We start from the raw sequence: 26,314 nt of genomic DNA on the forward strand, positions 1-26,314 counted from the left end.
TTTGTAATTTTGCTATTTTATAAAGGCCAATGCAATCAAACAAATGTTCCCATGAAAGAAGAAGAGAATAAACAGAAAACTGAAATTGGATCATTGCCACGGCTTGTTGTTTGCCTGCATCTCTCTCGCATACCGGAGTCATTGCTATTAATGGGCAAAACTGCAAACCTCTTTTTTATGGAATGGTGACCCAAATTACAGAAAAAAACCCTTATCTGGAAAACTTTAGGTCCCATACATTCTGGATAATAGATCCTATACCTTTAGTACTGGGAGCTGTAGTTCAGCAACTAAGGGAAGGCATGTGATGTTATTGGAGCACACTGAGATAGCTGAACATCTACTTTTTAAAATGCATTAAATGCCTGTAGCTTGGCACTCAGCACTGTAAAATAAAGTAATGCTGGAAACTTAAAGCGCTTATACCATATGCCTAAAAAGGGAACCTGCCTAGGAATAAAAGGATCCAAGTAATATAGTAAGCACTTCAGGTGTTGCTATATGGATTAGTGCCAATGGTTTATGGCCCACTTATCTGTGCTTGCCCCCAGGCCAAAAGTCAGTAGCCGTGCCCAATTTCACTATGTTGCAGAAACCTGAGCCATCACATTTTACATTGTTTGGGCTTTAGTAAGGAAGTGCTGGAATTACAATTCTACTAATGATTGAACATGTAAACTGTTTGAAATTAGGAAAGGTGGAAAGAAATGAAAGTTTGTAGGGAATCACACGCTGGGAATCGTACGCTGATGACATAATTGCATATTTTCACTGCATTGTAACTAACAATTTAAATAGCAGAGATAAAAGGATTGTAGCAACATTTGTGACCTTTGGGACAATATCCCTGTGTAGACCAGAAGGAAGTGACTGCCGACAAGTGCAAAGTCTACATTCCTAATCCAGCATGAAGAGTAAGTCACTTTGAACTAAATCACAGTCGGCTCCAGTATACGAAACAAGGAAAATGCACATACCTTTATATTACCCTCTGGGATTGTACTTGCTGTGATTTTCAGCATGGGAAAAAGCCTACTAGCTGCATATGGACTCTGGGCCCTGGGGGGGCCATTAGGACTATATCATATCTATCTTGGACGAGACAGCCATGCATTGCTTTGGATGCTTACTCTTGGAGGCTTTGGTATGGGTTGGATGTGGGATTTCTGGAAGATTCCTATACATGTATACAAATATAATCGTCAAGAGAGAAAAAATATTGAGGTGAAGGAGGGGGAACCACCTGCTAGTCCCATCCGTTTCATAGGACAGGTAGCAACAGGTATTTATTTTGGAATAGTGGCAGCTATTGGACTTTCTTTTCTTAGCAGTTTCCACATGGTAGTGCTGCCACTGGCAGTTGCACTCGGTGTGCACCTTGTGGCCACTGTTGGTGAACAAACTTCTGATCTGAAAAACACCCTTATAGCAGCATTTCTGACCTCCCCAATCTTCTATGGACGTGCTGTCTCCATGATCCCAATCAGCCTCACTGCAAGCATCACCTCCCAGAAACACATGAGATACAGACTTCAACAAGAGAAGCAGGAAAAACTTAGCCTCCGTCTATATCGCATTGGTCTTGTCTATTTGGCTTTTACTGGCCCATTAGCCTACAGTGCTTTGCTAAACACAAGTCTCACTGTGAGCTATGTTGCTGGGAGCATCGGATCCATGCTCGAATGGCTTAGCATCTTTCCTAGTATCAGTGCACTAGTTGAGCGGCTGCTGCTTCTGCCTTATAGGGTCTGGGCAGTGTTTTCAGGTGGAGGGGTATTTCGAGATCACTATTTCAAGGAATGGGAGAAGATCTATGAGTTTGTGGCCACCTTTCAAAGCGAGAAGGAAGAGATGGCCTGCAAGGTAACAACTGTGCTGTCCGATGTCCTTCTATACACACTAACACACCTGTACCTTTACCTTTTTTTCTCTTGGTCACAAAGCATGCGTGATAGATGGAGCTATTCTAAGCAACTTTTAATTTACATTTCATTACTAATTGTGTATAGTATTTAAATTATGATGCCCCCATTCAGCCTATTTCCAGCCTAAAAAATGAAAATACTATCTAGTTGTCAGGGATTCTGATCCTGTAGCCAAAAAACAGATTTGACTGTGAAATTTGTATTTTTTACCTTTATGGTCCTATTTAGTTTCTTTCTTCCAAACTGCTACCTGGTTGCTAGTCTTTTTAAGGCCAAGCTAGCAGCTCAAGTTCCAAGCAGAGAGTTCCTCTAGCAGAGAAGATCTGTGCTCTAAAGTGGCTTCCCATCTTTTTTTCTTCTGCTTCACAGAACTCTATGCTTACCTAAGCATAGGGAAAGACTCACAAATACAGATATGGCACCAGTTATCAAGAATGCTTGGGACCTGGGGGTTGTTCCGTAATTTGGATCTCCATATTTTGTCTACTTAAAAAATAATTTAAACATTAAATAAACACCTCCAATAAGGATGACTTATATCTTAGTTGGGATCAAGTACAAGGTATTATTAGTTTAAAAATTATAATTATTTGCTTTGAGTCCGTGGGAGATGGCCTTCCCGTAATTTGGAGCTTTCTGGATAATTGGTTTCCAGGTAGTAGATCCCATACCTGTATATAAATTCAGATTCACGTTACATGGCGGCATAGAAACTACTGCATTCAAATTCAGAATCAGCACTGTATCACCAGATTCAATGACAGATACAGTATCATCTCACTTTCTGCTAATGTTTTAATTACGTACAGTGTTCATAATTAGCTTCTCAGCAGTAGCCCAGAACTAAACATGAGCATTTCCATTATCATTCAAAAGTTGGCCTAACAAGATTAAAGATGGGGATGAGCCTTGGACAGTGTTAAAGGCTTTGGTCATTACTGATATAAGGCTGCTGAATCTCTGGGCTTGTACGGTAGGTTTAGTAAAAATTCTAAAATATTTAAAATAATAATGAAAATTTCTAGACTTTAATCTTTAATGTTAAGGCAAACTACTTGGTGTTTTGAACTTTTCTTATATAGTTCCATCAACTCAGAGTAGTTTAGTAATACAGGTATATTGTTTATAATGATATTAAAGATTAATAAGATCAATAATTAGGGAATACATACACAGTTAAGTAGAGGCTTCATTATAGAGTTATCACAAGGTATAAAAGTGGATGAGGTTGAAAAGAACATACAAACAACACAGTTCAACCATTAAACCCTCCTATAACTCTTATTTATTAAACCATAAAATGGCAAAATCATGAATCTGTCTCCAGTTAGCCTTAAAAGGTTAAGAGCAATTCCTTTCCAGCTCCGATATTAGGCCCGTCCCTGGGGCAGTCTTGTAATACAACTATTATTACCAGTAACCTTGAATTGTCTCACTTTATAAAATGGCATCTAACCCTTTTCTCGGTACAATTACTTTCACATTTTACAACATTGGTCATTTCACAATAAAACCTGTCCATTACTGTAGTTAAAAACCCCTGTGTTCTTTCCTAAAGTCAAGTAAAAAGCATAGATGGTGTTGCTCTGTGATGCTTATTTGATGCTGAAGCTAGAGGTCAGTCTTCAACCAGTTTCTACCAATGACTGACATTCTTATCATAGTCAGGACCAGGGCTGGGATAGGCAGCTGCCTAGGACACAGGTGGCAGGGGGCACAAACAAACCCCAAATAACCTTACAATAGACTCTGCTCCCACCCTGTCTTGCTTTAAGTTCCATAAAGGGTGAATGGGAGCATTATGCAGCCTGCAGCACAGAGCAGTGGGCTGCTTTTGCACTGGTCGAGCAGGAGCCAGGACAAAAGGGACTTGCCTTGGGAACAGGTACCACTTGGCCCGGTATTGAACAGGCTCTAAATCAGGGGGCTCAAACTCAATTTACCTGGGGGCCGCAGGAGGCAAAGTCAGGATGAGGCTGGGCCGCATAAGGGATTTCACAAAAAATTGGCTTTCAAGGGATAATGCAAGGCACGGTGGGCGGGAGCTGCTGATTGCGGAAATGACGTTATGCCATCATAACATAACATAGCAGCTAATTGTGCACACAGAACGTCTTCCCATAATAAATGTTATGATGGCATAACGTCATTTCCGCAATCAGCAGCTCCCGCCCGCCATGCCTTGCATCATCCCTTGAATCGTAATAAAAATCGCGATCCATTCATTGCATTTGAGAAGGCGTTGGTGCGGGCCACAAAATATTGTACCGAGGGCCGCAAATGGCCCGCAGGCCGCGAGTTTGAGACCCCTGCTCTAAACAAATGAACCATCACTACAAGAAGAATTATGAAGACCATATAGTTTTGTCTGAAAACGTTTGGTTGGCCTTCAACGAATACCTGGGAAAAAATCTTGACTTGCATTGGTCAGTATTTTTAAAAATAAAAATTGACATTCAATTGATAAGCTGCAAGACAGCTTAATAATTAGTTAGTTGTGCGTTGCTCATTTGTAAGACTAGTTTAAAGGTGGCATACATTGTGCCTTGTGCAAATGGCATAATATGCAATCTTTCTTCTGTTGGTGGGTGAGTTGCTATGAATTTGCTAAACATATAGTAACTATGCACAAAAGGAATTATTATGTACAAAGCAAAACTGTTCGCATTGTGCATATTGTTTCCACTGAGGCAGCAGAGCAGAATGGGGAAGGACATTACAATAGGAGAAAAAAAGCATTTGCATGGGTGATGTGAAGGCACAGAAACCAAAAAGAATTATGCCACAGGTCCAGGCAAATCCGATTCCTTGTTGAGCTTGAAGAGCATTTTGACAACAGTCTTCCTCCCTAATTTATTTGGTGATTTTAATCATGCACCAACTATAAATAATAACCCAAATTTCTTACATAACATTTTGTGTTTCTACACTAGGTACTGGGAGTTAACTTTAAATCTACAATGGAAGAGATCAATCGAAAATATAGGGAGCTTGTGAAGATATGGCATCCTGATCACAACCGGCACCGTCTAGAAGAGGCTCAAGAGCATTTTCTTGAAATCCAAGCGGCTTATGAGACTCTTATGCGCCTCAGAAAGAGCAAAACATTGTGAATTAGCTTCATTTTTAAAGTATACCAGGCAAGGTCAGAGGCAGAAAAAAGAATTGAGCACTTATTGTGGTCTAATATAAAAACAGTAACATAAAATAGTTGCAGCTTTTTTCGACATTACCTTAAAAAAACAAACCAAATACGATAAGGAAGCACAGCCAAGGGGTTAAATGGCTCTTCCAGAAATGCAATCAAGACCATGTGAAGGGAGCATGCACAGATTATAAATGTATTTTAAAGAAACTTAACTACTCAAAATTACAATAACAGAATTATTTGTATTGTAAGTGGCTGTAAAATGTTTTTTTTAAATAAATATTTTCTTTTATATTGTGAAGATGTCTTTGTTACTTACTTCTGTGCTCCCAGAAAAGTTTAGTAAGCACTTGCTGGTGTTCAATAGTATTATATCATGTAGAAACTATAAACTAATACTGAAATATGGAAGTCATAAACACAGGGTCCAATATTTGCTTTCACATGCAGGCTTCTTGTTTTAGGGAATATTATTTTAAATAAAACATAATCTTTACCAGATAAACTAATTTAAATTAAATTAATAGTTTGTGAATGGAAGTTGATACATACTTACGGTAGACTTGGGGGCTCAGTGGGTAGAACTGTTGTCTTGCTGTGTTTGCATATTCTCCCTGTGTCTGTGTGGGTTTCTGTGGGTTCTTAGGTTTCCTCCCACACTCAAAAATCATACAGGCAGGTTAATTGACACCTGATAGGGACCTTAGTCCACTGGGCAGGGACAAATGTTAATGATGTACAATATCTGTAAAAGTGCTGTGGAAATGTGTAAGCACCATACAATGCCAGGAAATAACGTAATAGAACACAAATGGGCAGAATTATTACCAATGCACTAAGGCACACTAAAGACTATTCAAATATGGACTTTATCCATGGGATGTCCCAATCAATGTACCTGCAAAGGAGCATTGTTAAAGGAGACCTGCTATTCAGACATAAAAAGCTGTATAATAAAAGTAACTTTCAAATTAAATATAAAATCCAAGTCCTTTTTCTATTATTAAAACATACATACATACCTGTTATAAACTCGTTTAAAAATCTTATCAGTCAATCATATACAGGTATCGGACCCCTTATCCGGAAACCCGTTATCCAGAAAGCTCCGAATTACGGAATGCACCTCTCCCATAGACTCCATTTTAATCAAATAATTCAGAATTTTAAAACTGATTTCCTTTTTCTATGTAGAAATAAAACAGAACCTTGTAATTGATTCCAACTAAGATATAATTAATCTTTATTGGATGCAAAACAATCCTATTGGGTTTAATTAATGTTTTATTGATTTTTTAGTAGACTTAAGGTATTGAGATCCAAATTACGGAAAGACCCCTTATCCGGAATACCCTTGGTCCCGAGCATTCTGGATAATGGGTCCTATACCTGTATTGCTTTCCTCGCCTGTGTGCCTCAGGCATAGCATTTATTTTACTTTCATTTCTCCACTTCCTTGATGTAACTAACCTTTTTCATTCCTCCTCCCTTCTACATGCACCAATACTGTGGATTCTGGGAAATGCCAGAGGGGAAGCTGTAAGATGCCATAGACAGTCACTATTTAGTAGGCTGGTGGGGGCTGTTTGGGTCTCTGTGTACTTGAAATGCCAGGGCCTATTTTGAATCCCAGTCCAGACATAAGCACAGGGAAAAAAAGAAGAGAGATGCATGCCGAAGAAAAAGGAAAGAGAAATTAGGCAGGCCACACATATTTTCAGGATCTATAAGAGACATCCTTAACATTGTACTGTTTGGACAGATTTATACATTATAGATACATAGGATTTCTTAGATTTGCAAGAAAAAACTAGTAAAATACTGGTGGTAACCATCAACCAGAAATATTTATTTGTTTTTCATTTCAGAGGCTTAAGAGTAAGGGGGAAGACACACGCAGCGATTAGTCGCTGTAACGTTGCAAAAAGTTGCACTGTTGAATCCGTGCAGCAAAAAAGTATGCGATTAGTCGCAGAAACTCATACAATATCTTATGCTGGGAAAGTCACTGCGGCTAATTGCCCCATGTGTCTTCGCCCTAAGGGTAGTACATGCAACAGTTGCTCTGGGGAAGGGACGAGATTACAGAGCACACTCCCCAGTTTCAACCTACAAATATTTTGCTGGGAGCAATGGGTGCTATAGTTATGCCACTAATATTGCTTCGCAAGTATAGTCACAGATGATTATCTCTCACAAATACAACAAACCTGTAATACTGGCAATGGCTGAACTAGTTGGATTGTAATGAATGAACTGTATTGCACATACTGTACTTACATACTGTAACATGCCAGGCCTATGGGGAAAGAGTTACAGGATGAGTAACAATAGGCAGGCTCAGAAAGGGTGTAGGCAAACTTATTGGGTGGAGAAAAAGTTCATAAAGGATTAAAAGGGGAAAGGCTAGTGCCATTATGTTCAGCCTTAGTAAAACCCATCCCTTCCAGTTTTAAATGTTCTATATTTTTCCTGTACTCATAATTTTTTCCAGTGTATTTATATTAATGATGCTCTTTGGCAGCCATATTATTGTTGGGAAATAAGGATATAAGATAAAGGGTTAGCTTGTGCCAGACATCGTTAGTCCATTTAGCTAAGCATTCTGACCATTAATTTGTCATTGGGCAGGTTCTTTAATGTAAAGGATACAGGATGGCTTTTTTTTTTTTACTATAACTGGATAAATCAATAAAGGTGTGAGCAACTTCTATAAAAAATGCTGACGTCCATGAATTCACTCTAGGTTTACATTATACATAAGTCCTGTGAGGCTTCATTGACCAACCACCTACTGTTTTGGCTACACAGTTAAAAAATACAGAAGGAAAATAAGGTCACAGCAGGATTAAATATTCCTGGAATTAGATGGGCGTGGGACAAGAGTTATTAATAAAGGATCACAAATCAATCACTGCAAAAAATCAAGATCACAGAAGCCACCGTGCGCATTTTGCTCTTAAACTTACATGTATTCTGTGGGAATCCATGGCAAGTCTAAGGGGCTGATTTACTAATCCACGAATCCGAATGGGAAAAATTCGGATTGGAAACGAACATTTTGCAACTTTTTCGTATTTTTTGCGATTTTTTTCGTCGCCGTTACAACTTTTTCATAGCCGTTACAACTTGCGCGAATTGTCGCGACTTTTTCGTAGCCGTTACGATTTGCTCGTATATTGTCGCGACTTTTTCGTATTGAGCGCTCGTAAACGGCGGGGAAAACTTTCAGACTTTGCATGATTTTGGAAGCCTCAATGGCACTCCACAGCTCCAACCTGGCCCAAGGAAAGTCACGATACTGAAGCTTGAATGAATCCAAAACTTTTGTATTCGGCGCGACGGCTACGAAAAAGTCGTGACAATTCGCGCAAGTCGTAACGCTACGAAAAAGTCAATTTACGAAAAAATCGCAAAATACCGATCATTAAGAAAAAAACGCATTCGGACGCTTTTCGGACGTTCGTGGGTTAGTAAATGTGCCCCTAAGTGTGTGTATTTATTCCGTTTATCTTGAATTTTCATTTTTGTGAGTTGCCCTGGTGTCACTTGCTGGTCTTCATTACTGCACTATATAAGATATTTTAATCTTCTGCTGTAAATGATCCTGACCAGGATTAAGCTCAGTGCCAGGCCTCAGGTTAAGGGCACTGAAGGCAAGTGCCTGCCCCAACAGGAGATTAGGATGGGCCAAAACTAGGAAAAGACAAGCAGAAGAGATACATGCCCCCCACTGTTGAGCTCTAGACACGTGTAGAAATCAAAAAAATAGGAAAAAAGCTTCAGTAGGTTTGTTGCAAAACATTTATTGTGGGTAGTGGTAACACAACATGTTTCGTGTCATACCCTTTATCAAGTGTACCACAGAGCACCAACTAGGAGCTAAAGCTTTTTTTCACAAGTATTTTATACAAAGTTCACCAACAACTTTTATTTTTTGAGCTGTAGACACGTGCCTCTTCTGCTTACCCCTAGATCCAGCCATGCTTCAGCTGAACATGCTCAGTTTCTGCAATCAATAGTCAGAGAAGATTTAGATCTGGGAGATGGTACCATTTTAACCACGCGTCATTCTCCTTAAACGGTCTTGCCACTTGCATCATTACCATGGCTGCTATGTCATAATACAGCTATGGACTAGTCCATTGGTCAGTTCATATATTTTAATAATGGCATATAAACTGCTTTTTATTAATCACTGGAGACCTTGCCTTACTTACTCAATATAGGCTACTATACAGGATGGGAGATAATCATTATGGACATCATTAAGAGTTCCTGGTATATGGCTGAAGCATTACAGAGGCCAAAAGGCATGACTAAATATCTAAATATGCCTTTGCTTACAAACTGAACAGAGCAACATCACACAATGTTACTGTTTTCACTAACAAATTTCTGGTGATCCTGGTTTGAATTATTTATATTAGCAGTTTAAAAACTGTTTATATCTTAAAAAACAGAAAAAATGAATGTAAATTCCAAACATGTTTCGAAGAGCACTCTGCTCAGTTTTACATTACTTTGAGGGTTTACATTTTCTTTAAGGATGAATTGCAGTGGGTGGAGATAAGTATCTAAGAAACCAGTTAGTAAAAGATTGAAGTACAGTATCCTATTCTGAAGAAGAAAAGGGCATCATTGTCCCTATAAAGAATTGCTGGTATTCAAAGCAAAGACCTCTCAGCTTGCCTTCCATTACCATAAAAGCAGGAAGTCATGTAAGAGATTACTGATAAATGTAGGCTTTAGACCTGCCTTTCCTTCCCATTTGGTGTGATAGATGCCAGCTTCCTCCCTGTCCAATTAGGATTAGTCAGTTATGGTTGATCTCTGAATTTCTAAATGTATGCTTTAACCTTCCTCTCACCTGCAATTTGAGAATTGATATGCTTGTCCCTATCTCTGGCTGCCATAACTCTAGTGCTTACTTTTGCTGAATCTATGGTCCTGACATCAATTCTGTACCTGAGTAGCTGATTTTATGTTACCTAAACTTCATTGCCCATTATTTCCTGTAGTATCTTGAGTTTTTGACCTGTGAATGTTGACCTTTACCATTCCCTGAATTTGCTTATTTGCTGCCCAGGCCTTGGCCTGTCTCTGACCACATTTTGTTTTTTGCCTTCTCCACCCTGTCCAGTTACGTACTTTATCCTATTTGTCCTGCCCCTGTCTAGACCTGTACTTCACCCATTACATCCAACCAGTCTGTTCCCTGATTCTGTACTGTTTCTTGTCTGAAGGGCTTTTATTAAAGGAGAAGGAAAGTCTAAGTCACTTGGGGGTGCCAAAATGTTAGGCACCCCCAAGTGACTTAAATCGCTTACCTTCTACCCCCGGGGTAGCAGCGATCGCTTCCTTCTTCCTGATCGCGCCCATGCGCAGTAGAGTGAAAAGCCGAACTTTGAACAGAGAAGTCGGCGTTTAACTCTACTGCGCATGCGTCTGTCCCGGACAATTGGCTGCAGCGTGAATAGGGAAGAAGGAAGTGCTCGCTACAGGTTCCCCGGGCTGGTGCAGTTTTCTCCTAACGGGCACCAGCCCGGGGTAGAAGGTAAGCGATTTAAGTCACTTGGGGGTGCCTAACATTTTGGCACCCCCAAGTGATTTAGGCTTTCCTTCTCCTTTAAGTGACCTATTAAAGAATCTCGCCAAATTGTAACATATATATATACTTATCAGTAATATTCATATATTCAAGGGCAATATCATACAGTATTGCCCTTTTACATCCTTTCCCTTAAGCCACCATTTAGTGATGGGCTGTGAGCTCCCTCACAGATTACATGACCAGAAATAATGCAGCTCTAACTGTTACAGGACGTAGTGTGGGAAAAAAAGACAAATCTGTTCATTATTTGGCTGATGGGGCCTAGCATGTATAAGTGCCTTGGTTTGTTTGGGTGCAGTGTGAATCCTATGATCCCAGAGCCCTTCATTCTAAAAATGGCAATTTTCTATTTAGGATTACCCAATAGCACATACTAGTAAAAAAGTATATTTTTAGTAAAATGGTTTATTTAGATGAAGCAAGGTTTTACATGAGCTGATTTATGGAATATATTTTTATACAGACCAACATTGTTTGGGGGTATAGTTTTCCTTTAAATTAATCTCCAGTTTTGGGGTTTCCCCAGTACTTATAGGGTCACCTTGATCAAAATGTTTATGGACTTTATAATGACCTTTGTAAATTTTTGCTTCTGAACTAGTCCAAGGTTTGTCAGATCTCTCAGCTGTAGGGGACCCCTTGACAATGCTGAGGGGTACGATTTGTTTTTAGTGGAGAGCTATTGAAAACCTGCTGGGGTTTGCATTAAACATTTATTCTGCTTATCATCCTCAAAATAATGGTTTGGTTGAAAGAAGAATACACTGGCCATCTGCCCTTTGCCTTTTTTTCTTTTTTTTTACTGTGCTTTGCTTACGTACAGTACTCATTGCTGCAGCCAAGCCATATTACTATTAGAAACATACGAGTTCGGACTGTCAAAGGGTGCGCATATCTGTAAAGCTGGAGTGGTCACTATTTCCGCCAGAACTTCGCATTCCTTGGCCAAGCAGAACGCTGTACGCCTCTCAGTTCGCCTCACGGAGAGCACTTTGTGGGTTACGAGTTTTTGTTCTCGCGTTGACCCCGCCTCCCAGGCGCGCAGAATACGGCGCTTCAATTGGCCGGAACTATAATGCCCGCCCCCCGTCCATTCTTTCTCTTGGCCCAATCCCCGCCTTCCAACTCTAGTCCAGATTCCCCTCCTCCGTAGCTCCAGCGGATCCCATCACCGGAGACACGGCGCTTCTATTGAGCTGTGGTCGGACCCCACGGCAACGTTGTAAAGGTATGATCCTGTAGTTCGGCCTTGGGATTGGCGCGACCATCAGTGGGCCGGAGGGGGGCAAGAGAGCTCCAATAACCATTTCTCTGGAGCCTTTTAATGCAATTGTCTTTCAGGTGTGTGGCTTGTCTGGCCTCAGCACCTCACCGATGTCGCCACCAGCAGGCCCCGATATTCCAGAGAGAGCAGGGAACGCACGTTTGGCTTAGTGTGTGTGATGTGAGTTGCTGGGGCGGAGGAATGTGCCAGCCTAGGCTATTGGAGCAGCCTGGGAAGATTATTAATTGAGGATGATAATGGACTGCGTGGAGGGATGGGGGTGTTGGGAGTTGTAGTCCAGCGGTTTATAGCTGTAGTTTGTACAGCATTGCATGGGCGGGGGGTGTAGTGCAAAGGCAGCACAGCTCAGCATTATATGCAATGCATTTTCCTAAGCAAGGGGGTCCAACCTGTGGCCCACCATCATCTAAATACAGCTGCTGAATGGAGTTATAGTGTAGCAGCAGCTGGAGGGCCAGGGTCAGAGCTGTGCTACCTGTACAACAGAAGGCACAGATTCTTTGCATAGCAGTGGGTGCTGCCATGTGAATGCTGTGTTGGTACTGCAGTAAGACTGGGCTGGGTGCTGCAGGGTGACACTGGGATGGCTCTGTTAGAAGGTAGATGTGCCCAATAATGTGAGAACCTAGGAAATGTCTCCTCTGTATTGGAGCAAGCCTGAAAATGGGTGAATGTTTGGGAACCATCTCGTATCCCTTTATGTGGCCTGTACAGCGTAATGCTTATTAGGACTGATCTCATGCTGCACACTTGTGGAACAGGGATAAATGGGATATTTTGGGGTGATCTGCTCAAGTTTTGTGCCATCTGGCACTGATTTGGCTGTTCTCCTCCCACCAGCCTCCCCCCTCGAGTTTCATTAGCCAAACGAAAACCGTTTTGCCGAAATGATGTCATTGCTGTCTGCTGGAAACATGAAGTACATTTTTCCCAAAGGGGACAAACCCATCGCTCGCTTTGTAGCGCAGTCTTAGGATGCAGACATTCTTCAGCATCTGAAAATGAACAGGCAGTTTCGCGAACTGACTTATACTTGAAGGCTATTGAGATAGATGTGCGTGATTGGCGTTTAGCGCAGGGCTATGCCATACTTTAGCCGGTTTGATTGCACTTCAGAAAGAAAAGATCACTCATTGCATTGGATGTCTAATTGTGCTCAATTTACTAATTCTTGTCTGCTCCTGTGTGTTCTACTGTTCATTTGTGAAGTTGTGTTGGTGATGTGGCACTTGAAAACCAGGAGGTGATCAGATTAAAAGCGAGAAGAGTAAAACACATTATTTCATTTATATCCTCTGTGAAATGTAATTTGACTGGGTTTGGCTTACTTTTGTATGACAGTATTTCTGGATATCTGTAGAACATATTGACTGACTGAAACTTGGAGAGGATTAGAATAACTAAACTTACATAATAAAAACATTAACAAAACATTTATTTATATATAAATTAAAGGGGTGGTTCACCTTTAAATTAATTTTTAGTATCTTATGGAATGTCCTATTCTTAGCAACTTTGCAGTTGGTCTTCACTATTTATTTGAAATATTTGCCTTTCTCTTCTACATCTTTTCAGCTTTGAAATGGGTGCCCCGTCAGCCAAAAACTCTGTGAGGCTACAATTTTACTGTTTATTCCTTATCTTTCTGTTAAGTTCTTCTCCTATTCATATCCCAGTCTCTCACTGCTGGATTACTAAGGTAAACAATACCCTAGCAACCAGATAGCTGTTACCAGCTACAGTACCAGACTGAAGAGCTGCTGAAGAAAAAGGGAAATAACTGAAAAAAGAAATTTAAAAATATGAAAACCAATTACAAATTGTCTCAGAATACAAATGTCTATCTTATACTAAAAGTGAAAAACCCCTTGAATATGAATAACATGTGGACATAGGTAGGGCGAAGGTAAGCCAGATGACATCTTCGTGAAAGCAATTATATACTGCATTGGTGCAGCTTTGGCTCTGGAGCCAGTGTCTGTTTCTCAAAATGTAATAGATTGTGCCAGGACTGTGTTAAATATTACCTGCCTATTTATTCATATACATTGGCAAGGTTCATTCTGGAGTTTTTGCTAATTTCGGGCATGTACTTGAGGGCATTTGTTACCTGCATTTTACATGGTTTTTATAGTATTGGCAGTTGACTGCTCAAGTTGAAGTAATGCTTATACTAGTTGTCAAAATGCTTGTGAAATTAACTATGGGTACCAGTGTCAGACTCCCAAAAATCTTCATTCATATGTGTAGGTATAATGCAAGTATCCTCTGTTGGCTGTGGCTGCTGTTTAGGCTGCTATTTGGCCATTGTTATAAGTATACTTCATTGTTCACCAAACTGTTGTCAGTGGTTAAGGTTACTGGAATGCATACCATGTCAACATTGGATAAAAGTGAATTCTTGTGTGTACATGCTCCCTGTCACTTCTCACCCTTATTGTTTTCCTAAGTATTCCATTTACTGGACTATTTATTTCCTTGAATACTGTATGCACAAATTCAAGTTTGTTTGCTTTGTACATGTTTTTTATGTTTGTATATCAAAACTAGGGTACTCGCCTCCAAATTTTAAAGGTTTCTAAAGCGGGGCCTAAAGGTGTCTAAAGTGGAAGAGCAGGTTGTTTTGTGACCTCACTAAATGTAAATGTATTGATAATTCTATAGGATATGGGAGGACCCTTGTTTTGCTAACAAATATACGTTTCTTTTGGTGGGCATCTGTATACAAAGCGGATTTTGGAGCATAAGTGCATGTTTTCACACTGAAATACGCTCTTTTTATCTACACAGGCTGATGCTGTGCCTGCCAATGACACAGCTTCCCTTAGATGAAAAGCTGAGGAACAGGCCCATGTCCTCTTTGTCAAATAAGTGCCGTCACTACCTCCTGTATTTGTCAGTATTTTATATATATAATACATATTTTTGTTTGCTCACCATCTGTTGTACAGCACTTTATGGCTGCAGCCTCACAATGCTGATTCTCGGCCTGCACAGAATCAGTCCATACGCTTGGAACAGCCTGTGCCTGCATAAGGAGCCATTGCGTCGGCCTGATCTGCTTCTTGTGTCTGCTCCCCGGCCAACACAGTGCTCCAGGTGCAGGCACATCTGAAAGCTGATCAGAGTGTAGGCTTAGGCCTATATTGTTTGTTATTGCAGCACCCCCATACTGCTCCTCCTGGGGGCCCACCAACCATTAAGATATTTTCAAGAAACCCTCAGAGGTTATAGCCAAACAGCAGATGGGGTATGGCCTACTAAAATAGGAGAGTTGTTGCAAAGATCCTGGCAAATGTGAGTAAAGATGACGTTACACTTAAAGATCTACCTGGTTGTTGAGATTGCTAGACTAGCAGATCTGTAGCCAATTTTGACACCCAAGTAGTGGGCTTCATGTGGCTGATGCAGTGGTTTGCTTGTTGGGCCAATGATCAAATAATATGGAGGGCCTGTGCAGATTCTTTAGAAGAGAAGCACTATGGCCTGTTGCGTCCCCGCTTAATGGGACTCTACTGTGGGAAAATTGATATCTGGCCGTTCTAGATCGGCCTGTAAAAGGGCAGCGCCAAATTTCAAGATATTGCTCCCTTAAGCCGGCTGTCTAATACATCCCCTTAAACGGTCCCCCTTTGCAATGCACGCACGTGGTCTCATTTAAGACATGGTGGAAGGTGGTTTGCTGCCTAGTCTTGTAGCCTTACATCACCACGCTCATTCAGTTCTGTGACGGTTGCCTGAAAGTGCTTCTACAAGCTCGTGTTAGGCAGTCCTTACTTAGAGACATAAGTCTGTGAGTGCCTTTATACAGTTGGTATAGCGGGTAGCACAGGGCATCTCTGGCCTTTTTTGGCCCCTGTCTTTGAAGGTACTAAAAATCATGAGCTGCCCTTATTGCCCTGTGTGCCATTGCCTTCTAAACCAAACTAAACTATGTACATTATGTGAAACATATCCTTGACATTCTACAGTTTTTTTTTTTTTGCAAAGGAATCAAGGCGCTTTCTATTATTAAAATAAGAAAACTTTTGATCTTTGTTGCCAGTTATTATATAACCTTTTAGCAAATGTTTTTTTCCATGTAGATTGGATAGGTACTCTTGAAGAATCATTGCTGTAATTGTGCCACGCACACAGATGCTTCAGAAGTGGGCTGCCAACGTTGCTGGCCGTACAATCCCCTGGAATCTGATAGTCATATGAGTTCAATATACATGTACATAGTCATCATTTGCTAATATTTTCCATTTGGCCCTTTACTCCGTTTTGGAGAGTAATAGCAGCTGAAAAATATTTTATGGCCGTAAAATGCACAATAGATCCTTCTGGCAGGGAAAGGGTTAAGTGTTCCCTTTGGAGACTTTTTGCCACAGCTGGGATTATTTTCAGGTAGGCTGTCTTCTTTCACACAGGCCTCCTTTGTGCAGCTGGGCAGTCGCAGCCTTTGGTTTCAGCTTTCCTGCCCAGTCAGACAGGAGTGATATGTTCCCAGTCATGCTTATTGAATGGGGATTTAGGGTGGAGGGGGATGGAGGCTGGGGTTTTTTTTTTCTTCTCCATTTTATGGGAGTTAATCTTTTTTTTGTGGTTAACCCGCTAGTAGTTTGTACAGATCTATTCACCCTTAGCTACCAGATAACTGACATAAAAGTTTGATATTTGTCAGTACTTTACAAGTTTGTCAAGAACATTTCTTGGGTTATATTTATACTGGTAGGTTCTTTTTCATCCACAGAAATGGTATATAATGTTATGCCTGTGGGAACTGCAATATTATCCCTAAGGGTGATGGCACATGGTAAAATTGTTGCCCATGGATAAATGTGTGCTACTGTGGCGACTAATCTCCCAAAAATGCCATCCCCTTCGCTAACATGATAATTGCTGCAAGATAACTACATTACTTGTGGTGATTCTGCTTATTATGGTGCAATGCCTTCCTTCACATTGTAAAGTAATGTAATTTACTTGTCGTGATTCTCATGCTCACAAAGGAGATGGTGTTTTCTGGAGATATGTCGCCTGTGGTAGCACAGGTTTAAACACAGGCAATAAAGCTTAATGTGTATCATCATCCTAAAGAGATTTTTTTTTTTATTTGTTCATGTTATAATTCAGCTATTGGGTAATGTAATAAGCTTTGCCTAAGGGAGCAAATGTGATTGGTTGCTATAGGTTACTAGGCCAGGGGCAAACGTTACAACTTTTTACATTGTCTGAATATCTAAAAAGAGTTCATGTACGGGGATGGAGGGTAATCTGTGGACTGGTAGTTTGATTAACCACCCATTCGTCCTTCTGCATTGCACTGACTGACCAGGAAGTTGCACATTCAGCTTACCCTTTTTAGTATATAAACTGTTTTTCAGCACAAGGCCTATGGGTAAGCACCACGGAGCGCTGGTTCCGCTGCTGTCAGCCTGAGAGAAGCAGATCTACTCCTGTACCTTGCTCCATTGATCTACACAGTATCCACTTCCTTGCAGACACTTGCAGCAGAAAGGACCGGAGGTTGGCCCGAAAACGTGAAAAGTGTTTTCAGGCCGATCCCTGATATGCTCCATGGCGTGTGCCTGCAAGTGAGCAGATGCTATGCAAATCAATGGAGCGGTCTACACTCTCGGGCTAAAAAAAATGCCAGGCTGAGAGCAGTGAAGCCAACACTCTGAGGAGCCTGTACGTTATTTGAACAAGGAGAGGATACTGTTTGTTTAAATATCATTGCTCTCCACTGGAAATGATTAGGCAGGATCTAAAGAGAGGTTTTCATGTGACCATTTAAATAGCAACCACCATGACCAGGGGGGCATATTATCAACAGAATGATAGATAGTATAGATGTTCTGTTTATCTGACTGTAGTACCAACGATGGGCAAAGCCACATGTGCAGGGTCCACTTCTCTCTGCCTGCATTTTGTAGGCAAGCAGAAAAAGGCAGATCTGCACCCGTCCGCAGCTCTGTGTAGAGCGGAAGTTTAAACTGACCCTGTTATTTCTGTTACAAAACAAGATGGTGCCACAGTTATATCGTGAATTATTTGCCAATTTATTCTGTGAGTAATTTGTGCTGTCATGGATAATTGGAGCACCATGAGAATCATAGTTAAAGAACTTAGAAGAAGACAAATACCATAAGATGTGCAATAAATGAGATACTCTAATAACTGCATATAAATCATATCTGTAACAATAACTGGCTCCAAATAGTTGCAGTTAAAGCATTGCCTCTTATTTTAAGAGTTTCATCAGATGGTTTTCTGCCATACCTTAATTTAAAGATTTATTTGCTTAATCTCTATACTTTAAATGACAGCAATATATAGGGTATAAATATATATATATATATATATATATATATATATAGATGCAAGCACGGATTCCGAAGTGTTTGTTGTCTAAGTATGCCAACTGGAGAGACATTCTGCTAGCTCTGGGTTATTTGCCTGTCATATTTATGCAGCAGTTGGCATTTAGTACAGTTTATGGTCTGTATTAATGTGAAACCCTGTAACCCTAAAACCAAAATTATTCTAAACCCTTCCAAGAAAGCCACGAGAGAGAGTTAAAGGTAAAACATTCCTAGGATTAAGTTGATCCCAGTGGGATGAAGCCATTGCCCTGAGCTGGCATACATTTCCACTTGTACACCAGCTCAAAGTAATTACTGGTCTTCTGCGGTTCTACTTACTGGTTTGCCAGTGTGGTGTGTAGCTCCAAACCAATCCATAACCCTATGCACGTTCAAAACTGTCTCATAGAAATAACGGGTGCTATATGCTCAGGAGAGCTGGTGTATGAGTAGAAGTATAAAATGCAGAATTGAGGTGACCATGTTATCGCCCATATTATTTGCATGGAAAATGTCCTCTAAATATTTTTTTTTTTTTTAAGGTACTTGCTTTTTTATTTATTTTTTTAATTATTTTTTTACGTGCCTCTATGTAAGTGACTTAACTCTGATTCTCTTGGTTTAGCCATCATCTTTATGTTTATCCAGTGATATTGAAATGAATTTGGGAAGGTTTGTAGGAGAACTGATAGTGAATGTCAAGATGTTCTGCTGCCCAGGGTCCTAGGGGCAAAGCAGTTCATCTGGTTGCATATACAAGTGACGGATCAATATTTACTATGGAAATAACAGCACAGTTGATACTTGTGCCAAGCTTATTTACCAGCATTCAGCTAACAGGCTGAAAATAGCTTGTTTAGGGACAGCTTTACTCAAAAGCCAATTAGCCAGATGTTGCCACAAGACACTGACTTTGTTGTTTGAAGTCAAGGAGCAAAACACAGTGAAGCTACAAAATCTCTAGTGACACTTTATAAAATCTTACAGGCTGCAGATCTCTTCTGTGCTTCCAACAAGAAGCTGGTCTTTTGCTAGACTAGCAAACCTACTGGTACTGTGTCAGATCAAATGGTTGCCAGAAAATCAGTCTCTAGATATTGGCTAATATACATCTTTATTTACACCTTCTGAACCTAGGCTGGATAACTGCTTCTTTTGTGGTGAACATTGTACAATTATGGGGCATAAACTAGGAAATATAATATATGCAGATTTGTTCAGCAATTCATTTCTAAACTTGTGGCTGTAAACTCAAAAGAAAGAGGGCACCAACTCTAAAGATGAGTTTGTGCCCCTACAAATTTTCTTTCCACATTCATGGGTATGTGCAACCTTTATGGATGCCACTAAATACAGCACTTCAAAAGAGAGTGAACTTTATTGTGACTGCATGGAGCATGCAGGAAGCTACTAGTTGCTATCTAAGCTGGCTAGAAATAGAATTCATGGTTTTCTATATTAAGCATAATTTAGTACAGTGCTGTTGGCAGGTTGCACTGTTTTACATTAATAATATAATAACATTGGTCTTACAGTAAATTAACCAACAAGGTGTCAAGATTTCGGCACTTTCAGACACGCATAACTTTAGGCTATAAAGGACCATTTGCTCAGTCTCTCAGCACCTTACGCACAGGTCAGCCTAGCATCATAGCACCCCAAAACCTATAAAACTTGCTGCCACTGCTTTCATACTTCTCACACTGGCAATAAGAAATGCCAAGCACTTTAGTAGTTATATGGTTAATGTAACTTTCTACCAGCAGTCAAATGGTTAATCCACATGCAGATGGCTAAGGCACATCTTTTAGGTTAGGGTTCGCTTTCAGAATGGTTAGTTTCCGGCAATAGTAGAGATTTATTGTGGGTGACCAATGCGCATCCGTGGGACATCAGCTTTATCAGGGCACAATGTGAGTTTTTATGATCTCCTGTGTGTATGGACTGGACCAATAATATAATGACCATAATGCCTTAGGGGAACATCATAGGGAAATGATATTACATGCATTGGTTATATTTGTTCACACTGGCTCCATAAAGAACAAATACCAATGCTGAGTGACCTGCCCCTGCCCAGATATTACTAACTGACAAACTGAGTACCCATTCAGTTATCATCCTGGGCTTAGATGAGGGCATCACAGGTTGTGAGACCTTTACACATGGCTGATTCCAGACCCTAGTGAGGAGAGTCCTGTTAGATATCTGTTTTCTGGGTCTGGCAGAATGATTGAACACCTTGGCCTGCTTTATTAACACTTTACAGGCCTGTATCATGACAGAAGGGTAAGGGAATAAAACAGTAGGGTTGGAGTTTGCAGTGTAAATAGAAGCCAAGGGAGTTATGTAAAGTTTTATTTGTGCACCACCCACTATGGTAAGTAGAGGTCTGACACTCTATCACCCCACAATGAAACAAGCTCCACAGACGGTTAAAGCTGTCAATTCAGACCCTTCAGACCAATTCAACAGCCGTGTATTGGGCCCTATACCGGTCTACTTCACCAGTATCTGGACAGAAATTGCCCAGATCTCGATTGGGCAGGTTTGGTTTTCCTGTCAGATCAAGGGCCACATCAACTTATTCATGCTGTCCTCCCTTCATCGGCTATTCCTGGCTCTTGCCCACCTTAGATGGCCAAATCGGGGAAATATCTGCTTGATTTGTGACCTCGCCAAATGAGTGGATTTTATAGTGTATGGGCAAATGATTCTTCACACTTTATATGGTGCTTTTATACAAAAAAATAAATGAGCTTTTGTCATAAGGGTATGGGGTATATAGTTGGGGGTATTACCTTGAATCACCTCCTTTGTGCTATACTGTGCAGTCAGAATTAGACTATAAAAAGTATAATAGAGTATAAGGAATGTAAATGCCCTGACACATTCTGATTTCAGTAGCAATTACATTACTAATAACTACCGTATATACTCGAGTATAAGCCGATCCGAGTATAAGCCGAGGTACCTAATTTTACCTAAGGAAACTGGAAAAACTGATTGACTCGAGTATAAGCCTAGGGGAAATGCAGCCGCTACTGCTAAGTTTTTTTTTTAACTGTCAGGCAAGTTTGGGAAGGCTAAGGAAGTTGCCATACTAAGTAATGATAGTAATGATAAGATGGAAATCCAAGCAACTGGCAAGCTTTGGTAAATATCATATATACCATATATGCGGATTCCCAAATCAGTGCCTGCTGCCTCTTCCATTGGTTTGGCCTGTGAGTGAAGCACACTGTGTTCTGCATGTGAGCCACACTGAGTGGCAGCATTATGTGCTAGAAAATATTGGCCTCTGTTCTCATAACATAGCTATAACAGTTAACATACTGCTTGTCCTTCAGGCCCCCTGGCTCATCTGTATACTGAGACACCTTTACTGCCGGTTCTAACTCCTGAGACCATTACATGGCTTAGAGGGCACAGCTTGCAAAGGGCTGGGAATCATAATGGTCATTGCACCAATTTTTCTATTCCTCGGGTTCCACCCGATCCTCTGTAGCCACCTATAAAGCCCACCAGCCCCCTGGCTCATCTGTATACTGAGAGGCCGTGCAGCATAGGCCGGTGGTTTGGAAGAGGAGAGGAGGAGACCATATTTAGCCCAGTTAGGATTTATATATTTCTTACCTATAGCTGCGAGGAGAAGGGGTAACCCACGCTGTGTACGCTCCCATAATGTCGCATGAAGCCGGCGAGAGCGAATGTGCGTACACACGCACGCAAATGACACAATACAATGCAGGCAGTGGGACTTGGGTGAATCCTGCAATGACTGTACTACAGCAGGATCGGGACTGTGCTACTTCTCTGCCAGTGCAACCCCCACGGATTTCTTCAGTAGCCTCCAAACCCCTCACTGTCCCCCTGATATCACTCCCCATACCCCTTTCTCTCTCAGGGATAAGAGATGGAGGCGGGGCCGCCATGTGCTGCGAGTTACTGCCCTCAAGTGCCGGCAGCTGTGCGGCCCGGAGCGGGCATGGATCGGGGGCCGGACCCTACTCCCGAAACACTGAGCCCCCTGGGGGTGAAGGAGGGAGACATGCCGGTGCTGGCGCTGTTCCTGGGCAGGTCCCCGCTGACTGCGCTGAGAGGCAGACATGTCATAGCGGAGAGCTGCAGGCGGGGCTGGCATGTGCTGTGAGTTACAGCCCTCAAGTGCCGGCAGCTGTGCGGGCCGGAGCGGTGCATGGATCGGGGACCGGACCCTACTCATGGAGGAAGTACCGCGCGTGTGGAGAAGTACTGTATGTGGGGGATTGACATCTTCACATCTATATTACTCGAGTATAAGCCGAGGTCGACTTTTTTAGCACATTTTTGGTGCTAAAAAACTCGGCTTATACTCGAGTATATACGGTAATTAAAAACTTTCCATGCTTCTAAGGTATATTGGAAAGTTTGTTTCTTTACGCTTTCATTGTGCCACAAAAAAACGTTTGGTGTTAGAAAGTAATGCTGAGGGAAGTGTATACGGTTATTTGTATGCCAGTTTATTATCAGCTTTATAATTTCTGCTCAGGTATTGAAAATATTGCACAAACCAACACTATTGTGTTAAAAATCCACCCTTTAACAGCATTGTAATAGGTGGTTTTATCTTTCCACCTTTTTCTTTGCTTGCACAGATGCAGTTGTTACTATGGTGTTATAACAAGGTTAATAGCATGTCTTTAGGGATACTTGCTCCTTTTCTCCATAGAGATTTTCTCTTATGGTTTCCATTGTGAAATGTTTTAAACCGCAAACACATGGTTGCCGTTTGGTCTGAAGGTTATGATGGTTGCTCTGTTTCCAAAAATGCCATTGCCATTAGGGGTGTCAGGATGGCAATTATATGTCTGTAAAGCTTCTTTTTTGTTAAAGGGCTAGTTACATAACAGCTGGAAGCTACCTGACCTGACCAGTCACTAGCACTGTTATCCTAATAATATGTATGACAGAAGCTACTCTGAGCCAACATGGCAGATACTAAGGGGCTGATTTACTATTTCGTAGCCATTACGACTTGCGCGAATTGTCGCGACTTTTTCATAGCCATTATGACTTTCGTGAATTGTCGTGACTTTTGCATAGCCATTATGACTTTCATGAATTGTCGCGACTTTTGCATAGCCATTACGACTTTCGTGAATTGTCGCGACTTGTTTGTATTGAGCGCTCAAAAAATTTGCGACAATTCGCGAAAAAGTCGCAAAATACCGATCATTACGAAAAAACCGCATTCGGACGCTTTTCGGACGTTCGTGGATTAGTAAATGTGCCCCTAAGCCTGGTGTGCAGCTCTGCCTTAGGAGATTTATTAATGCCTCTACACACATGCTTTGACTGCGTTATCAGGCTTTTTTATGCATTTTATAAAGCATGTAAATTTAAATAAAAAATGCTGTTTGCATTATGTTAGTGCAAATGGCACATTGTATATTTTGTTGCTTGCACGTAATCTCCTGTGCATGGCAACAAAACAGCAGAAGATGCTATTGGTTTCTGTGTGAATTGTCAGTAAAACAATGACATTTTCTTCTGGAAAATGCAATTCAAATGTCTTAGCGTGGTCCATTCACGCTGCCAGCAATGCAAAGTTATTTTCTGACGTGTTGCCACCCATGCTGGTGATTAAACCTGGGCAACAAAATGTAAGGCGTGCTATTGTCCTTACAGTATCTTTCTCACCAAATTGGTATCTAATGGCACACAGCAATCTGGGACCTTTTTCCATTGTAGGTTTCTGATTGCAAAACATGGTGTAATTACCCCAGGTTGGCCGGACCTTCAGTTGATGTCAGCGGGTCTTGTGAAAGGTGTATGTAATTTAAATGCCTATAATATTACTATCTGTTCCAAACTTTAAGTTGACACAATTGCTCTTATCTTTGCAGAAGCAGTATTATCATAGGAAATGTGTTTGGTTTGGGATTTATGAACAGACAGCCAAATTGAACGTGTCCCATACTTAGCATTGGCATCTCGGAATAACGTGCTGGTTTGGAAGAAGGGGAGTTTTTGTTTGGAGCTTGATACATAAGTGGAGATGTCTCGAAAGCATGGTCACAAGGGTAAGTTGTTTATTCCCCCCCCCCCCCCACTTCCTTTTATATTTTTAGATGATTGCTTTGAGGTGTGGACTGTTATCCCAAGTCTTGGATCATATCTTGAATTCTGTCATAATGAATGGTGTATAATGCATACTGGACAGTTATATGGGCTATTTAAAGATTCTTCTTTTTAAAAAGTTAGGGCTCACAAACATGGTTTTGAGTAAGAGGATGATTCTACCCCAGCCTGGGGTAAATGCAGGTGAGTGATCCTCTTCCTTCCTTCCTTCACGATCTGGGGGCCCATGTATGCAAATTTGAGCATGCGCGAAGACCAAAGGGGGAAGAGGAAGACTCACTCATATACACCTCAGCCAGTGCAGTTTTCTCCTAACAGAAGCATCGGCTGGGGGTTTTGGGTAAGCCTAACATTTTGGCACCCCCCCCCCCCCCCAGTGCTTGTAACTTTCTTTCTCCCTTAAATGTGAGTTTGATTCTAGCAATAGGACTCGGCAAAAGAAAAGGCATTTGGATATTAAGCCTTTAAGGAAACTGCCACTTTCCAAGCCAGGAACATAAAAAAAAACTGGTTTAGCTCTATTAAAATATCAAGCCACTTAAAACTGAACAAAGTGCCACAGGAAGCTCAATGCTGTTTTTATGTTTTAGTGAAGTGCAGAATTTCACTGTATTCTTTACACACCAGTGATTTATAGACCTCCTTTCTCTGTAATTATAGCCTTTTAAGCAGTCCGTCAAGATAACTTACTACCACCTCCCTAGGTAAAGTGTACAGATTTCTCTTTTTCCCACTGTTATATCTTTGCACACTGACATTTTCTGTTAATTCCCTCTTTCATTTGACAGCTGTTTGCAAATTTCCTCTTAGCTAAAGCTAGTCATTATTATTTAAATTTTTTGGCCCAAGGGAAGTTTCTGACCTGTTTTGGTTCCCATTGCAATATGTTTAATGTACTCTCCTTTCCACATACAGATGGGTACTAAAGTTGAATTACACCTATGCCAAAGATACTCAAACACTCTTATCATGTAACCATGCCTTGCCTTTTTTTTGAATGCTAGCTTATTTAAGAAAAAAACTGGAAATAGTCAACTTTGTGTTTTTCCTCCAAAGAAAAGTCACATGCCAGTGAGAATCACATTATTCCATTCAATTTTAATGAGGCTAAAGAACTGAATGTTTTAATGAACTGAGAAAATAAATAAATACTTAAAGGTTATTCCCATTGACTTCTGTAGAACCTCACTAGCTTTTACTTGCCAACGATTTTTTGGGGTTTTTTTGGAAGTTTTTCATGGTTTACTGAATATTCAAGATTTATTTAATTAATAAATCCTGAATATTCAAGATTTCAGAAAATACATGTGCAATCCCCCCCCCCCCTTTAAATCTACCCCTAAGGGTAACCTTCCACAAGCTCTGCACAAAATATATTGCTGGAATGTTTGCCCGGTAGCTTTTCCGTTGATGCTGCCACCCCCATGCTTTACAGTTAGGATTCTGTTTTTTGGCTTAAAAAACCTCATCCTGTTCCTTGGGAGTAGGAAAAAACAACAGGTTATCTGAAAGCAGTTCTAAGGGCTTTGGCACACGGGGAGATTAGTCGACCGCGGCAAAACTCCCTGTTCGCGGGCGACTAATCTCCCCGAGTTGCCTGCCCCTGCCATCCCACCGGCGAACATGTAAGTCGCCGGTGGGATGGCAGACGCGATGGCGCGATTTCGCGCAAATCACCGAAAAAGACTTGCGAGTCTTTTTCGGCGATTTCCTGAAATCGCCCCGCCGCGTCTGCCATCCCGCCGTCGACTTACATGTTCGCCGGTGGGATGGCAGGGGCAGGCAACTCGGGGAGATTAGTCGCCCGCGAACAGGGAGTTTTGCCGTGGGCGACTAATCTCCCCGTGTGCCAGAGCCCTAATGTGTAGC

At 41.1% G+C, this 26,314-nt stretch overlaps 2 protein-coding genes across 4 annotated transcripts in view; both read left to right on the plus strand.

Moving 5' to 3' along the window:
- Positions 1 to 918: 918 nt before the first annotated feature.
- dnajc22 (DnaJ heat shock protein family (Hsp40) member C22) lies at positions 919 to 5,365 on the plus strand. The gene is given in 2 exon segments (NM_001113898.1): positions 919 to 1,863; positions 4,859 to 5,365. Coding segments are annotated over 2 exon segments (1,023 nt in total). The 5' UTR covers positions 919 to 1,020; the 3' UTR covers positions 5,039 to 5,365.
- Positions 5,366 to 11,784: 6,419 nt separating this feature from the next.
- Positions 11,785 to 26,314, plus strand: part of spats2 (spermatogenesis associated, serine rich 2) — a 53,581-nt gene continuing 39,051 nt past the window's right edge. Inside the window, 2 exon segments of one of the 3 annotated variants that reach the window (NM_203913.1) lie at positions 11,830 to 11,915; positions 24,211 to 24,387. In NM_203913.1, coding sequence (NP_989244.1) covers positions 24,363 to 24,387 — 25 coding nt within the window. In that variant the 5' untranslated portion in view covers positions 11,830 to 11,915; positions 24,211 to 24,362. 3 annotated transcript variants of the gene reach the window in all.

The sequence above is a fragment of the Xenopus tropicalis genome, chromosome 2 (genome assembly GCF_000004195.4).
Source record: "Xenopus tropicalis strain Nigerian chromosome 2, UCB_Xtro_10.0, whole genome shotgun sequence".
NCBI classification, from domain to species: Eukaryota; Metazoa; Chordata; class Amphibia; order Anura; family Pipidae; genus Xenopus; species Xenopus tropicalis.